This window comes from Rhea americana, unplaced genomic scaffold, assembly GCF_003343005.1.
Source record: "Rhea americana isolate MKP2758 unplaced genomic scaffold, rheAme1 scaffold_62, whole genome shotgun sequence".
Lineage (NCBI taxonomy): Eukaryota > Metazoa > Chordata > Aves > Rheiformes > Rheidae > Rhea > Rhea americana.
The window spans coordinates 4,690,915-4,709,645 of NW_028186779.1; the positions used below are offsets into that span (position 1 = coordinate 4,690,915).

The 18,731-nt window shown below is 37.4% G+C and overlaps 1 protein-coding gene across 1 annotated transcript in view; it reads right to left on the reverse strand.

Moving 5' to 3' along the window:
* Positions 1-16,534, reverse strand: part of POU6F2 (POU class 6 homeobox 2) — a 314,269-nt gene extending 297,735 nt beyond the window's left edge. Inside the window, exon 1 of the mRNA XM_085320198.1 lies at positions 16,430-16,534. Within this exon, the coding sequence (XP_085176324.1) occupies positions 16,430-16,534 (105 nt within the window). The remainder of the gene's footprint in view (positions 1-16,429) is intronic.
* Between the last annotated feature and the right edge of the window lie 2,197 nt (positions 16,535-18,731).

Below are 18,731 nucleotides of genomic sequence, written 5' to 3' on the forward strand. Positions count from 1 at the left end.
CCAGTACAGAGAAAGCTGTTCAGAAATAAATGCGTTTCTTTAACAAGGGTTGTCCAAGTATTTCCTGTCCAAAGACTGTAATGTTTGCAGCAGAGTCTGATTGCTCTTTTTTCATAAAGTGCTTACAGTTCACCTGCACCCCACAAGCAAGTAGCTCCCCTTGCCAAATGTAACACAGGAATGCAACTATCACATTTTGTCTAGCTTTCTCTGTGCATATAGTACAGAAAACCTTAATTGCAAAGGTGAAATTCAGTAGTGCTGTAATCATGCTTAATCCTCTCACTGCCTTTCAACTTTTATTACAAAAAATTCTAATCATTACTTCGTATTTGAGATCAATGAAGAGACTCATCAGTCATCACAGTTAGCAAACAGACACACCAAACTGAGTACAGCATGTCACAAAATAGTTATAAAGTTTTGGAAGACTTTGCTGAGTAAGTTCTTTCTCTAGTTTCTCATTATTATTTGTAGCTTCCTGTCAGCTCCCAGAATGTTCTCTAGAGAAGAAGATTCCTGTACCCACCTTAGCACCATTTTAAGACCTAGGCCCTCGGATTAGATCAGTTATTACAAGATGGAAACATTTGTGTGAAATTCAGCAGCTTCTCTTCTGTTACTCTCATCCAGTTTTTAAGTGATTCTATCATATTCATTTCATCTTAAATGAACACACAGAGCAAATCCTGATTCTATTACAATCAACAGGACCTTTGCCAGCAGTTTCATGTGTGCTAGAAGGTATCCTATAATCCAAAAATATTTATAGCAGCCCACGGAAACGTGAAGCAGTGTCTATCAGTGCAGCCATGTTTATACATCTCCAAGCCGGGCAGTGCCAGGCACAGCTGAAAGCCACTCACGGGACCCAGCATTAAAACCAAAAGTGTGACTGCTTTGCCTCCAGCTGCCGTTTGCTGGGGCAGCCAGCAGCCTCAACACCCTCTTAGCTGGGCCCCATGTCATCTTGTCTGTCCAGTATCAGTCACCCAGCAGCATCAGGACAGCAGAYGGAGGCAGTAGAGCCAGGAACAAGRTACCATAGTCTCCTAAMCAGCAAGTAAGTTCACTACTGAGAGCACTTGCCCCCAGAGGACATTCACATACCTCCTCTCTTYCTCTGCCTTTCTTCACACCTTACACACTTTTCTCACAGAAGGAAATTTTCATCTTAAACCCAGGCTCACTAGGAAGCAAATTTTCAGTCCTAAAAGGCTCAGAGACTCTGTGCCACACCACAAACCTTAATTTAATCCACCCAACTTTTCTTTTGTAAGGCAGAACTGCGATTTGCAGACTAGTCTCATGACTGACCCTTCTTCTGTGGAAAGGCCCTGAATGCTCTAATGGGCCTTAACTGCCCTAACTGGCCTCACCTGAGGCCTTCCCAGCCCCCTCCGGGGTTGCTGCTCCTCCTGCTCCTTGACACTCACTATATGAAGATACTCCTTATTTCCATCACCACTAATGTAAATGGAATTAAGATTCTCTAAGTTAGTTTGTATCTGCCAAACATATGAGTTTGACAAGGATTATATATATACACAATTTACTCATCATCAAGAAGTTGTAGGATTAAACTCTACACTTAAAACTCCAAGTCTAAAATTTTGTATTACAGGATTTTAAAACGGTGACGGCAGTACCTAGAAAGCAATTTGCAGTGAGTTTGCAGATTTACACAATTGAAACACCAATAGGAAAACAGTAACCTTCACTGGAAAATTTGCCTTATCTTTTGGGCTTCATTCCCCACTATACTACATGATATTATTGCAATTACTCTCCTTCTTGCATACTCCACCTAGGAGCTAGAGGACTGACTCTCTGTATTGGGTAGTTACTACCTCTGTTGCCAGTGGTGGCTGTCTCAGAGCAGAGGAGTACAGATAGGGGACTACAGCATAAAGTACATGCCCCAGACACACTCATGAGCCTCTAAATTAAACCTGTTTTTTACTAATCAACTTTATGGTCATTCGTGAAAACAAAAATTCATGTATTATTTTTTAGTAAAATTTCCGATAGCCAATCAAACCGTAGAAGTTTTTTCTTCTCTTTCCCTGGCCTGGAGTGACCATTGTTGGATAAAAGCATAAACAGAGGGGCTAAAAAATATAATTCAACCTCCCTGCCTCAGTTGGTGTCATGCTAAACACAGCCCTAGATGCAGAGAATACACAAGATGGCATTTACCAAGCAGAAGCTGATCCAAAGCAGAAGGATACCGACCAAAAAACAAAATGTCCTTTACAAAAGCAATTTCAAAAGAATCATTAAATCACATCAGTAGCACAGCCAGCTACGTCCTTTTTCAGAAAAACTTGGAAGCAAGTTAGTTTTAAGGCTAGCTTTATAGACTTGTTCACGATTTTGTAACCTTTATCTGAAACGTCATTGTCCCCAATTTGCCACCACACTAACTCCTTTGCCAATCTGCCTTCAGTTAAAGGAGAAAAGTGGAACTCAAGAGATTAACATTTAATAGTGGCAACAGCTAAAAGTTTTGCAACATGTTGATAAAAAACAGGAAGATGATGGGATCAAGCCTTGGTTCTACACCCATCTCTCAGTTAGTATACCTGATACACTACACCACTACCGCAGGTGTGCTTTGCTGACACTTGCTAACGCAGGTCCCTGAACTTACATTCTAAACAGATGATGAACAGCTAAAGGTGAAGGGAAAGGTTATAGCATGGAGGTATTTTTATTATCCTCAGTCTTTCTGTACCTGCTATTGTTTCACACAACTCTCTACCACATCCTAATCTCGGCTTCTACTCCTAAACCTTCAACCTTTGTGTGTCCTTACAACCACTAATTCAATATATAAAACTGTAATCAACCTACTAAAAAATAACCCTCAAAAATATTCAACCTTATCAAAATACCTTTTCTGCAGCTGCTATATCCTCCTTCCACCCTGCATCTCCCCACTTCTTGTAATCCTGTCTATTTTACATCCCCTGTTGACAATTATTTTATCCCCTTTGCATCACCCTGCCCTGCAAAAGTGGTTTGTACTAGCTACCCATTCCCATTTTTTTTTCAGTATGATAGCATGCTCTTACTAAATCATGCATTAGACTATAGTTCCAATTGTAAATAATGCTGAAGAAAAGCTAAATAAGTTTCAGAAAATTATCCCCTCCCATCAGAGATGAAATTGGTACAGTATAGGAATTAAAGTGGCTTACAGCTGCTGAAAGTAGCAATTACATCTGTTCTAACGATAATCCAATGTTGTTTCTCTGCAGTAAGTGGAAGCTTTTACTTTGCAGAAAAAGAACTGCATTAGACACTTGACGTGAGAAAGAACTTGGCTCTGCAATGCTTCCATTTAGCAGCACTGTAAATACCTAATTGAAAATACGGAGAATTAAGAGCTGATTATCACAAATTTAGGGGGCTTCATGCATCTATTTTATATAAAACCACATACAACAATCTGGATCTCAATCACTGTTCTAGCAAAACTACTGGTGAAGTTGGTAAGTTTTGCCTGCTGGAAGTAGCAAGATCTGCATGAAATTTTTCAGTCAAAATTAAAATTCAGCTATGTTAGAACCTTTAATCCTGCTGTTCATATAAAGAGCAAAAGAGTCCAGTCTGGTATTTTATAAGCAGAACAGTTCAATCACTTAATTCAAAGTTTCTTTTTCTTTAAAATTCCTTTTAACTTTTTTGATGTTTAAAAATCATGTGAATCCAAAAAAAAACAAAACAAAAAAAAAAACAAAAAAAAAACTAAAGCTTTTAGTCTAAGTAAGACTTTTCTGGAATTTGGCCAGGATTTTTTTAACTTCCTGCAACTTCCAGGAGCCAAAAACCTTTATATATCAGATATAATATTCAGAAAGAAGTATAGTAAAATCTATATTGTCAAATACAATTATGTAAACTGTGTGGAAGTATTGAGGTCATTCTAAAGGAGCCTTATCTGAAGAATATGTAGTTGTTTATATAATGAAAGAGTCTATTATTATACTTATTTACATGGAAAACAAATTATGACTGTACAAATATTTCATTTGAACTGTGTGACTTTACAATGCAAATAATATTCTTCAGATTTTGCATGTGTGGCTTTCTAGTATTTTTTTAAAGGAAACTTGAGACACTGCCAGTGGGATTTGCCAGCAGAAATTTCTAAGCAGGGAGGGAATTATAAGACTCAGAAATACTGAGCTCCTTTTCATGCTCTTGTGTGTGCTTTTTTGTGACTGCCTCTCCTCCCCATCCCCAGAAACACAACCTCCTTCTGTAACCTGTTCCAGCCATAGTCCTAGCTCTTCCTTGCCCCAGACCCAGTTTTGCACAGCCAAACCCAGTACCTCCTCTCTACTCTCAATCTCAGCCAGCAAGTTTCATTCATCTCCTCCAAAGTCATTTTACCCCCCTATAAGTGACAGCCATTCTCAGCCTTTCTCCCGCCCCACAGGTTCTCAGTTCRAGTGTTCAACCTAGCCAGACCCAGTCTCCTCTCTGCTTCTCTGGCCTCAGCTTGCGTACATGATGGGGCCAGTCCATTTCCTTACCGTCCTTCCCAGCTCTCAACCCCTATTGCATAACYGGTCTCAGTCTTCCCTTATGCTCCTACTTTTCCTTACCTTCCCTCACAAGTCTCTAGTCCTAGTTGACTACTCGTAGGTTCCCTTGTTTCGATCTATACGTGCATCCTGTGTGCGGAAGAGTGAAGGTCGCTGTCGCCACCTCTGTCATTTTTCAAGGCAGGCCAATTTAGAAGACAGGCTTCCAAAGGGAACAGAAATAATCTGATCTCCATGCCTCTCAGAGAAGTGCATGGGCTTAACTTGCAGCAAGAAAGATTCTTTTTGCCATTAAGAAAAGTTTCTAGCAGTACTCTCTGGGGTAGAGATAATTAAACACAGAATGATTTGCATGAAGATATTGTGGAATCTGTATTGCTAGAGTTTTTCAGGAAGCACTTAGGCAAATACCTGTCAGATGTGACTCAGATAAGGCAGTCCTGCAGATGACTTTTCGAGGTTCTTTCACATCCTTTCTCTGTGACTCTTCAGGGGGTTTAGTTGTTTAGAGTTACCAAGTGAACATGAGCCAACTACATTTTTCAAAGGCTTGGAACATAATCAGACACTGGTGGATTGTCACAGTATACCAAGACAGATATCTCAGACAGAGTCTTCCTGATGCTCAAAAAATTCAACTGTTTTCTCTTAATATGAGGTGTTTCTTAAATAGACAAAACCATTCCATATTTCTCTAGCCTCCTTGGAAACAGCTGAAGTATTTTGGTTGAAATTTTCTTCAAAAATATTCAGTATGTAGTAGCCAACTAGGTGGAAAATGCAAGCAGCAGCAACAAAAAATGTCTTAAGATGGGAAATACTGGACTACTTTAATACGAGAAGATGCTACCAGTCCTGTCAATATTTTTCCCTTGGGCTCTCACAAAATGGAGAAGCAGAGTGAGAAATACCTAACAACCCTCACAGAATCCCTTAAGCCTCCTACGTGCTTGTTGGAAAAGGGGTTATAAAAGAAAATGGAGTAGGAAGCTGCTCAAATTTCAAAGAAAACGTTTAGGTTATCCCCCAAATTGGTATTTTAATATTTTTCCCCTGCCTGCATGAATTTTAAAATGTTTCCAATTAACAAAACTATCATTCTTTGTTTTGATTCTTCTATCTTTATTTGCGGTTTTTATTCACCCTTTGACTGGGAATTGAAGAAYTGGTCTGACAATATAATGTCTAGAAAGAGGGAACTTAACTGACATTAATTCCTATGAATTTCATTTGTTTTCTTTTTCGCTAATCCAGGTGTACTAACTGAATAATGTACGGGAAACATAAATCTTTGTCAAATGTTGCAGCAAACAACACTGCAGCCCATGGGGTTAAAAAAGAAAAGGGGAGAGAAATAGATTAAGCCTTCTGTTCTGTTGAGTGGGTAGCTCAGAAGCACACTCCTTTTAAGCCATAATGCACTTGATTGATTGAGAAAGCAGTCTTTATTTTGTTTTGGTTGTGTTGCTGGATACTAAAGAGTATATTGTGACTGGTGCTCACTTCCCTCCCTTTCAGAGGTACGGATGGTGGTAGGCAAGACAGGGTCTGGCCCTTTCCYCCTTTTCTTCTGTCAGTTCAACTGGTCAGAATGGATGTTAATGAACACCTATTTGTAGCTAAATACAGTTTTGTTCTACTTCCGTTCTTGTCCCAGACTGATTTCTGCCTATTCCTTTTCCATATCCATCTGAAGCCATTTGGACCTGATTCCCATTTACACTACAGTGATTTTCTACCAATCTGGAAATACAGAAGAGCTTTAAAGTACATATAAATAAATGACTCTTACACCCACTTTACAGCTGTTTTGTACTGTSAGATGGTATAAAGAGGTCTCAGTATAATCAGGCTACCATCTCCAGGGGCTATTCTTCTCAGAAAAGAAAAATAACCAAACACAAGTATTAAAAATGAAACAATAACAGCTACTTTTAATAAGATTTCTCTTTTCAGGTGTCAATTTCAGTCTTGGTTACTACAGAATTAATGGAAATGACATGAGAAGTTTTACAATTTTCCTTGCAGGACTAATTGGAAAAAAAAGAGACTGTTTTGAATCCAGTATAACTAATATCAATCAAGGGATGGAGTACACTGGGCTCAATTTCAGTGTCCTCTTTTGCTTTCTGTGCCTTCTTGCTGGTTTGCTTGAGAGTCACATTGTGAAGTCCATAATTAATCAAGCATTGTAGACACCACTGCAAAATTTGCTCAATATAGRCTTCTTAGTTTGATGGAACAAGCTTAAAAGCTGCTGTTGTTCATGTTTACCCAAAGGTAACCCTTTTTAGCTCCATWGAGTTGAGATTCACACTGGGAAAGATCAGACCCAAAATAGACCCATAAAAGACATCTTGGACATACTCATTTTTAACATCTGTTCAAAGTTTAGTGTGTTTTTATTTTCTTTCTTAGGGAAGTATGAGGCTACTTTGCAAGTTTTTTGAAATATAGCAAGTAGCTGAAATTCACCTAAATTCATCATGGTACCAAGGAGGTAAAGAAATTCTTGACACTCTGGCCAGATTAAAAGCACCGATCCCTGTGCAGTTCTTAATTCAATAAAATACTGCGGTGCTTCGTGGACAGAAGGAAATACTGCTCAACAGCATGTGTTTCTACTATGCCCTTCATGAAAGAGTCAAAGGGTACTTCACAATCCAATGCAATGCTGGATATAACCTTTTAAATAAATAAACTGTGGTTTAAGGATTTAGAAAGCACTAGATCAAAGAATGTAATCTTTGAGATCTAATAAGTACGGTGATGGGCCCAGTATCAGGACACGAACAGAACAGAACAAAGGTTTGCTGAATATCCACAGTGCCTCTCAGGTTAAAATTCATTACAGAGTCATTCTAATTCCCTAGTTAGGGGGCAACCCTCAATTTATCCTGTTGCTAAGAATCCAGCATGAGTTTAACAATAAACCAAAGCCTATACATGCAGGGAAGAAACTCCAGCCTTCAGCCCTTCTTTTGTCTGACTATTCAATATCCAGGTCTTATTTTCAGAACACCTATCAATGAGTCAATTGCTCATCCCTCTGACACTGCAGATACAGCCTCTAGGTTTTCACCTACAGACACTGGCTTCTACCCCCTAGTGTTAATTTAGCCGAGCTGGAGAACTAGCTTATTTTCTTTGCCGTACATATCTGAATTCCACTGAGGCCAGGTGAGATCCAAGCCTTTAGCATCACAGTCTTATGCACAACATGATGCTCATGCAAGCTGCCCTGCTAAATTTGTGGGGATACTAGTTAATATGCTTAAATGGTTTTATGATCAGCCTTCGAATTAGCAAGTGTTGAAACAAACAGAAAGACAACTGTGTTCAGAGCCATTGCAAATGCTCACATGCTGTTTTAAAGAGCACTCCAGTCTGTCTTCCGCCAGGCTTTGAGACTGTGAACTTTGCACACTGAAAGGCACACACACAGATTTTATTACTTATTGTGGTGAGAAGCTGGAGCAAGTGGTGAACACTGCACCAAACTTCTGGAAAAATCCTCTTAATTTCATTTCTGACCATGGGCATCACACTCCTCAAACCATCATTTCTGCCTACCGTTCAGCCAGCATCTTGTCAAACCCGGCTGCAAGATTAAGTTTCCCCAAATCTGAATTCAATATTGCAACCCTAAGGATATAAGAACCAAGCTGGAACATTCTGTTTTTTGGCGCTGTTTTTTCCCTTTTAATGGACAAAATTGTTTCAGCCCTGAGACCACTGTTTGCCCTGACTATAATGATAAATCACTATGAATGACACTAAGTGAAATGAGTTTGATATTCTCTGCTTCATTATTCCACACTGGAAGCCACTTTTACAATTGCCACAACTTTCAACCTTTCCTCCAAAAAGATTGAGAGCTTCTTGTTTGCAGATATTATTTCTGCTTTGTATAATCCATTTGAAGAATGTGAAGCACGTTTGGTACACAGAAAGGGATGGGCATGTGAAGAGAAGGTACAACTCATGGCAGAATCCTGCAATAGGCTGTTTACTTCCCAGAGCAACATAAGTCTCCTTTATTCAAGAGGGTTTTGTTTCACTTGAAACATTAACAATTTTATTTTCACAAGAAACCCTTCAGTTTTTCCTTCATTAGCAATGTCTGRACAGAACAAAGCATGAAATGAAAGATTTCCCCTGAGGAGCTTTCGGGCCTGATCCTGCCTTCAAAGGAAACTGAAAACATTCAGGTCTTGCTGGAACAGAAGCCCACCTAACCAAACTGGTGGGAAATCCAGGATTCTGAAAACATTCAGGACTTTGCAGCATCTGTCTCCAGTGTCAACAACCGGAGCAGTCACAACAGTATCTTAAAACCATCTGCCTTAAACTTTAGCGGTGCTATTTACAACTTTTCCTTTTTTTAACATCTGGATTTGGTAATAGTCAGGCACAGTTCTCCATTGTTACCAAACACAAAAGGTAGCCCTGAATCACCTGAGTTATACTACGAATAAGTGGAAGCTGTTCCTAGTTTGCCATTGATGGGAAACAATGGGATTTTAAGTCAGAAGTGTGTTGATCACGAATAGAGTTGCTTTAGTCTTTGCTATGACATTTTTTAGAAGATGGCTTCCAGAAATGGGCTAAATCCTCCATTTTTTAAAATCAGGCTATTGTGCCAGTAAAACTCCTCCTTACTTCATTGCAAATGAAACATGAACAAGGCTYATGTGGAGTTGGAGCTTCGTAAGTTGGCTCAATAAATGGAAAAGTAGTTAGAGATGTAAACAGTTCAGTGAAAACGACAACATTCTGATATAGAATTATCTCCTACAGTATGTCTAAGAGCAGCTGTTCTGTGATAGTATTAACATGACTTTCGCTAATCTGCTTGTAAAAAGCTCATGCTCTGTTATTTTCTATTGCTTGAAACTCTTGTTTCCATAGCAGGGGGTGACTGAAAAAACACTTTTGTCTTTTACTGCTGCCCTTATTATATTTCTTTTTGGTGGTGTCATTACACAGCTGGATTGTGTCTTCTAAACACATGAGTCTGAGATCCCTAAAAATGCTAGAAACTTGTAAAATAAAAATTACTTGATGGAATMAGTGACTGGAGGCTCCTTTCTAACATTTTCTTTTCTTTTGCTTAAGGACCTGTTTCTTTTTGCAGTGCCCTTCTCTGTYTATGGGTTACTTCTCATTTAGAGCCTCATCCTGCAAAGAGTTATCAATAGAAAAATACTTAGCAAGTAGCTGAGGTAACACTCACCAGAAAAATCACAGGATCAAAAATTACAAAATCAAGATTGTGCAGAGTTGCTTATCAAATTACTGGTTTTCTTTTACAGTGAGATGGTACAAGAAAACCCATCTAGGTTTTGACAAGAATAYGTATTAGTTTCCTATCCTGTAAATCCTCAGTCACATGAGCAAAGGATATGAGACAGCAGTGCAACTACAYCTGAGAGTAAGATCAGGTTTCAAGGCTCTCTTCCTTGAAACACTAAGCAAACGTATCAGTGCCAATAGCATCAATGGCTTTTACTCACCTGAGTGARAGCAAGACTACGCGTAAGAGCTTGTTGGACCTCGTTTGGGTATAATGTCGTATGACATATGGAAAGTGTACTGCTCTTTAACAGAAATAGCATGCTTATTATCTTAGTCACTACAAAATCTAAACTGTTTATGAAAATTTAATTTATACCATTGATCATGTAAGGATGGCTTGGAATAAAGCTTTTAGGGTTGCCTTTTTTAAGCTTTCTCTCACTGCTACTTTTCAGAATGGCTAGGAATTTCGCACATTCTCTTGATCTTCAAAATTTTCTTTTGATCTAACAGTTAGATAAAATTCTCCTATGGAACAGCACTACCAGTCAACAGAGAATCAGTAACAAATATCAACAACTAATTTTTCCCTTTTGAAGAAACAGTCCTACATACCACATGGGTTTCAAATCCAATGATAAAACAAAAAACCGTGAAGCTATGGTCCATTTACCTGTAGCCCTGACATCCTTTAAAAATAAAAACGTTCAAGAGCCTCGAATTACTCTCTTTAATCCTAATAGTCAGTTCTAATTATAAAAGAGTTTGCATTCCAATTATTTAACTGGCCCTTAAACCAGATTTTGCTACATTTATTAGTAATGACAGTTATTCAATAGACAAGTTGGACCAGATTCTGCAAAGCGTTATTCATGTGAGGAGTCTGGTTGAGCTCAGTACTGTACCGTGAACCTCAAAGCAGCAGGTGTTACTCACATAAGCAAAGATACAGCAGCTGCAGCCCTCTCATAAATGCTTAAGAGATCTACTAACTGTTAAGCACATGCTTAAGTCCTATTAGCTTTAATGAGATAAAATCATGCATATAAGCAGAACTGAAGGATCTGAGATGCCAGTTTTACAATTTCAGGGTAAGAAGCAGCATCTCAAACAAATGCCAGGGAGATGCAAATTGCAGACATAAAAATATTTTGTCATGTCATCATTTAATGTTGAAAATGCCRCATACAATTTGTCATCAATTGTCCATTTATTTTCTTCCATTTGAGTTGCAGTCCAGATCACATAAGAAAAATAAAAGTCTTGTTACAGCTACAGGTCAGTGCAAGATAAGAGGCTCAGGACAGTCACTTCCATGTACTAGTATACACAGAAGTGGCCCAGACTGGTATTTAGTTTATCAGGCTAGAATCTAGCAAACAGCAGAGGTACTTGAATGTAAATGCATTGCCAAAAGATAAAGATCTACGTCACTGGATGAGTGTTGCTTGCCTAGTAATTTAAAGGTCATCTCACATGCATTATTTTTTTCTTGGAATTAGAATATTAGTGAATACACAGCAAATACAAATCACAGCTTTTTAAAGAGCTGACTGCTTAATTGGCCTAACCCACCAACTAACACATGAGACAACGAAGTAGCACAGAACGGAAAAGAATATAGAAATGCAATAGGAAAAAATGACTAAAGATCTTTTTAGAGGACTGCTTTCAATTAAAAGCTGATTTTGGTGTGAAAACAAGAAAAATCTTTTTAAGCATGAAAAAAAATTATAAAAATCCATCTTTTGTACTATAAAAAGAAAAGTCAACAGAGAAATGCATTCTTTTGTAGGAATCCAGGCCTAGGACCAAAGAATTTACATATATTAAATTAACGAGAGCCAAACTCCTCTACAACAAATATTTATACTGTAAAATATTACAGCCACATTCCTGCATCTCCTTACAATAATAATTCTTAAGGACACACTATGCTAGAGAGCATATAAAACAGTGTGTTTCTGTGGAGATGGAATGCTTCATTATCAGAGTACCAGCTTGTTCATAAATATTAAAAAATATGTTTTTGAAGTTTTTCAACACGATTCTTGTTTATGTTGTCTCTCTGGTACTGAAAACAATGTTCAGTGTATACCTGTCCATAAGTCTCTCACTTTCTCCATCTGCAGAAAGCAACTGCTGGTGACTGTAAAGGACAGCGATGTCTGTGCTGGTCATTCACTAAGCAGACAAGAGGACAAATACTCTGACCTTCCTTATGCAAGTAGTCATGCCTACTGTGATGAGGCTAATCTTCCTGGAAAGAACAGGATTTGTCCCGAACTGCAGACAAAAGGGCTTAAATTCCTAAATTCCTAGATTATTAAAGCAGGACTTAAAATATGAGATGGTTCTTTTTGATTTGTGTATGTTATATGCACCTCTGTATACTAGAGTGGGAATGAGTATTCCAAGAAAAAAAGATCTTCTATAGTATTGCAAAAGTAACACTCAAAGATTGCTCAAACACTAATTTTTACCTAGTGAAGATCTGATCTATAAACTCCTGCATATGTACTGATCAGCATTACAAAACAATACAGCCAAGAGATCAAACTTTTGAAAAGTGATCAGTGAGTCACAGAAATGACSTGGCTTCTCCAAAACATTTATCCCTCTGCTCGATCATAATTAAACATTTGGGGGGGGGGGCAGGGGGAGAAATAAAACACAGAACAGAAAGACCTGTCTTGGCTGCAGCAATGTATCCATCCAAATTGGTCTTCAGAGCAGAACTCTCCATGGGAAAAGAGTGCATGTTTACCCTTGCATAAATAGCTTTTACTAGATGATGAGATCACATGGAGGATACCATTGAAATAGATAAAATAAACATGGTTAATATGTAGAAAGCGAACTCAAATATAATAATTACAAATGCCTGCTTATTTGAAGAAGAATTTTACCTAATTTGCTTCCTCTCAGTTTACAGACATCTAATTTAAGCCCCTTCTGTTTTACTATATTTGCAAGAACGAGTGAACACAGAAATGTGCAGCCAGCCCGGGCCCTCAGGCCTGTGGATCAAGATGGCAGGCTGGCCTTGCTTCCCCCGGGGATAGCAGAGCCAGAAGGGTGATTGGACACAGTGACCTGTCTGCATGAGATGAGACAAAAACAGGAGGGCTGTAATGCTGATGAACTAACCTGTCACTCACAAGCTCAGGTCTGAAGAAAAAAAAAAAAGAAAGAAAAAAGCGGGGGGGGGACAGAAGAAAAAGGTGCAGTAAAGATTTTAGAAAACAGAAAAGGTAGAAAAATGCAGCATAATTAGAATAATTAGATGATGCAGCTAATTACCTGTTCATTTAAGTCAGCTCAGGATATACAGGGAGGATGGCACAAAATCTAGCTAGTTGTTTGTATAAAAGAGTAAAAGCAAAATACATTTGAAGGAATAATAACGGGTATTATGGTTCAGTGTGCAAGGAAGGATGCTACAGACTATTGCTGACAGGGATCCGGGTTTCATTCCAAACACTCCAGTTACRAATCAAAATCACAACGAGCAATGAGCTTCTAGAGCTGGACACGCCAGGCAAGAGGGTTGTTCTGCAGAGAACTTGGCTGTTTAATTGCTTGCTTGGGGGAGCAAAAATCCAGAGGGAAGGTATACAAGCACTTTTGCACCTTGGAGTCATTACATCCAAGTACTAGATGATGGTTAGTATTGTAACACTGTCTACTGCTGCCATCACCAGTGGGAGCCACTGTGGACACTGGCGCTTTGGAGATGGGATAAAAATCAAAGTTTAAAGAATGGAAAATGCATTTAATGATGAACAAGTACTTCACGTGGAAAACACTTTTAAATCAGCATGTTCCTGCTATTATTTGTGCCATGCACAGACTAGTGTTTGAACTACAATTAAGCGCTAGTGTTTCTGATCTCTATTTGAGTACAGATAYACATGTATAGTTTGGATTTTTAATTAGGTAAGTTCACAGTTCATTAGCAGCAAACAGGATGGAATTTAAGACTACATCTGCAGGATTAGTCAAAACAAAATTTAGTTCTCACAGCTGGAGAAAAATACAGTTCGGAAAAAAAGGACAAATGCTAAACATTTATTTAAAGCTTTTTTGATTTTTAATGTTTGAAAGTTAACAAAAACTCTGAAAAACTTTTTCTAAAACTGCAACATCAGGAAATAAAAGTGTCTTCTAAAAATACACATGTGCTGAATATGCAAATCTTTATCATTTATCAGTACTTAATATAGACTTAATGTCTGGAAAGATTTTATGGCACAAGGTATGACTTTTGATAGTTATTTTCAAAAGAGTTATCAGCTCTGTATTGTAGCCCAAAGAAAATGTGTAGTCATATGTTCAGCAATGTATGCTAATTATAGTGAGTGCTTTATGATTCCCAAGTTTTAAGTAACTCCTTTATTCAACTAGAAAATACATATAATTTTTAGTCAAAAAATAAGTTCAATATTTTTAAACTTTTTGTTCCATCTTCACATACAGCTAATAATGACAACACAAAGAAAAATTAGTCAAAAAAAATATACTTGAAATTTCTATGGGTTTATGAACACGTTGGGATGTGCACATCTATGCATATAATATCTACATATGCACACATATACAACTAAGAAATGTTTGATACACCTAACACATTAAGCTGAACAGTAATAATACCCATAAATTCTGACATAAAAAAATGAAAGTAGTTAAATAGCTAAATGTATTTTTCTTTGAAGTGCATGCCCTTGTTATTGATTTTTAGGAAATGAAATACAATAACATGCAATATAAACATTTTTCCAGACATTCACTGAACTTTTTTTTAATTAATGAAATACCAAATGCTACACACACAAAACCATACTCATACCCTTTCCATCATCAAAAACATTTTAATAGACCTAACAAGCCTTAAATATAAAATAGGTAACTTATTTCTTACATGCCAAAGAAAAAGTTACATTAAAGAGATATTATAAGCTTTGAGATTTATCAAGCTTTAAGGGTACATTTTTTGTCAATTGTACTCGTGCAAAACCTTGCCATTGTATTTGCTTTAGAATCACATTGTATTTGCTTTAGATCTTTAAATATATTTAACACTGAACAAGTTTACACAAAAAGGTAATTAATCCCCTCTAAAATACATATTTTCATGCAATGTAATGCTGGCAAACATGCCCCACTTTTTTAGGTATAAGCCTGCCTAAAAGAAAACTGTTAATGTTGGGGGGATTTTTTTTTAAAAATGTATCTTCTATTTTTAAAATATTTAAAGCAATAAAAGTCTTTGAAAAACACGGTATTACATATCTGACATTTTCTGCCTAGAAATGCATTACTGTGTATGATGGTATTAATAAACCATGTGCTTTGAGGGACTTCTGCGCTTTGCCATAATTTAGTTGAAAACAGTGTGTAGGATGTGCATTTTTCCACCATTGCATCAACATATAGGGAACACAAATACTATGTCATCACTTCAGCAGCATGCGTTCACTACACTGGAAACATATGCAAAAAAACACAAACTTTTGAGAGTTCAAAAAATACCCTTTACCACAGACTTATTTACAAGTCGGTAGCTAATGAGAAAGTGTGGAGCACTTAAAATTTTGTTAGAAAAACAGACACCCTTTTCCGATTCCRACTGCATACATATGAAAACAACCCTCCCTGTACAACAGAACAAAATAATTTAATTTCTTTCCCCACTTCAGGTTATTTGAAGCAAATGAAAAAAACAATGATTCTTCTCTCTTCCAGCTAAGCTCAAAACAGCACAGTTAAAACACACACATTAAAACTACAGACTTATCAGAAATCACAAAACAGAAAGAGAAGGACTCACTGACCCATTTGGAAGACAAAGACGACAAAACGGAAAAGCTCTAAAAATCAGCTTGTGAGGCCTTTGAGAGATATTCTTCTGGCATTTCATCACAGCAGCCTCAGACCAGTTCACTTCCCTGGATACAGGGAGGGAGAACTAAATAGAGCTGTTTATTAAAGCTGTTGTGCTGGATTGCATTAGGAAGCACGAGCAGACCACCTGGACCTTTCAGATTGTGGCAGTGTTTAATTTGCAGGCTGCCCCTCTGCAGCAGCAAAGACTACTACATTTACCAAGCTCAATCACACATTATCTGGGTTAGGAGTAAAAGAAGAAGAAAAAAAGAAAAAAAAAATCCACAGCATGTAGTATAGGAATACAGTCAATATGGAAATAATGAACAGCATTTGGAATAGAAAGCAACTCCCCAGCAAACACAACACTTTCACTCTTCACTACTTCTACTTCAGCAGATTTAAATAAAATACAAATGTAAATTAATAAACAGATTGATTTGGCAAAGCTCAGACTAAATTATAAACTACGTTTATTGGAAGAAAAGCATGGTATTTTAGGTTTAACTAGTGATTCTCTGGCCAGATTATTGTGGCTCTTTTGCCTTTCTCACTTTCACTACTACACTTGCTGGTAACTGAAGATACAGATAGAAAGATGGTACTGTAAATATGAATTATGTGAATCATATGGTTAGACCCTTGTGAAAAAAAATAAAAGGGGAGTTGAGAAATGGCTGACTCCATACCTGACCAATTACAGCTTGCATGGTCCCTGTGTCCTGCTGAGCTGAAAGATCGCAATCCATCATATGTAGTCTTTGAAAAGGAGAATGGGGGTTTCTGGCATGCATCTGTCAATCAACTTCTGCACTCACAACCATCACCAAAAGCAAAGGAAAAAAAGTCAAGCTGCTCCACCAAATAGGATGAAACAGTCATGTGACCTTCAGCACACTCACACACATACATACTTCCATATAACGTATGAATTTTCTGCAGATATGAAATGACATTGACAAATACCCAATACCAAGTAAATAAAGTGAGACAAACAGCTACTCACCAAAGACAAAACACTTGCTGTAATCTTCAGCCTAAAGATTTAATAAAYGTAAAAGGTATTTTAAACTGAGGCTTTTCTTTTGAGCCTAAACTTTTCAGATAAGATGAGATAATTTTATATATGCAGACAGTGGTCAGAACTTTAACCCTTTATGTCCTCTCACAGCCTCTGMTTTTCATTTCCCCTCTTGTACTTCTGATTTATGGCTGCTGGAGTTCTTGATTTTTTTTTCTTTGAGTTTCTTTCGTCAAAGTGAACAGTCTTGCGCTGCCTTCTTTGTATACGTACAAATAACAAGAACTTTATGGAAGAAAATTAGTAACAGGAAAGAAGGGAGCAGGGGTTGAGAAACCTGTACCTGTACTCATAACCCAAAATGTGTTTCATTGCTTTACTCCATCAAAAGTCAAATGTTTTCCCTATTGGAAATATATATTTAAGTATTAGTTTATGCAGGCTGTGATGAGCACTCAAAATATAAAATATTCAGACTATGTAAATCCTACTTGCAGAATCCTTTCCATTTTGAAGGTTAGCAGAGTTTTGGTTCATTCACTGCTCCACTGAACTGACATAAAATGTTGTTACTTACGATGGCAAACATTACCATTTTTTTTAATGGAAGTAGTTTGTTTCATATATCTTCCCCTCTGAGTTAAGATTTGCAAGAATTTCCAAGACTATTTCTTCTTCTTGTCAAAATATATCAGTCACTTGTCACCAAAAAATCAGTGTCATGAACAACATGCTACAGCATTGATTACTGATATATTATTGGCCAGTGATTGCTGAAGGGTGACATTAATGTAAGCCGGTAGCATTTTAACCCTTTGAAGATCAATACAGTCCTCTGGCAATATATTAGAGTAACAGCCCATATCATTTTTGCAGTATTACAGCTTCATATAAATATTAGTGCATCTTTCTGCCTGCCTAAAATTCCATTTATATTACTGCTGCAAACAAGYTGGTTTTCACAGATTGTCGGAAGAGAAAGCATAGAAAAAAGCAGTCTAGTGTCTGAGCTTAATATTATGCACYCTTTTCATTTTAAATAAGTTTCTGATAGTATTTTGAAGTTATCTCTTTTGTAAAGTTATTGACAGTATTGATCTTAGCATGTGATAGCCAAATATATGTGAGAAAATTAGAAATATTCCTTTTTTAGGAATAGCACTTACTGGTGTAATAGTTCTTCCAAAATAATTTTAAGATCCAACACCTAGGAATGGTTAGGATGTGATGGAGCATCTGTGAGTGAGTGGGTACAGATGGGCAAGGAGTATCASTTTTACTTTGCATTCTTTAAGGTTTTATAATGCATCTTTTTTAATTGCTAAACAAAAAGTTAAAAAGGAAAGTCTTGGTTCCTATTTCAAAAATCAGATGCAAGAAAGGAATTCATACTTAGATGCAAAGGGTAYCAGAATGCTTCTAAGCCCACAAGATATTTTAACTTAAAAAGTTTTTCAAATCCAGCATTTTTAGAAAGATGTGTAATATTGACACTGAAACTCTCCCTCTGGGACAAGGAAGGAGCACTTGAAAGGGTGCTTCCAACATCTGCTCTGCATTTCACTTATAAACATAATTAAAATGCACCATTTGTGCTGAAATCTTATCTGCTTCTTACTCATGGAAGAAGCTGCAGTTTCATCCTTCAGGACGATTCTGTACAGAAAAACAGGCAATGTTGTGAAGGCCGTAATCATCATCCATATCATCATGAGAAATCCAAAATACAGTTGGTGAATGGGGAAGTAAGTAGAGGAGATCGCCTCAGCTGTCTCCAAGAAAACAGACACACTGAAGGCAAATATACAGAAATTTGAAAGGAAAGTTAAAAATGTTTATGGTTTCTTTTCAGGACAAGCCTTTTTGCAGTGGAAATGCACACTTTTCAAATTTCTGTAAATTCTCTATGCAACCAAAGCTCACAATTACTCCTGTGGGGATTTTACTAGCAAAGGCACTGACCTAGACAT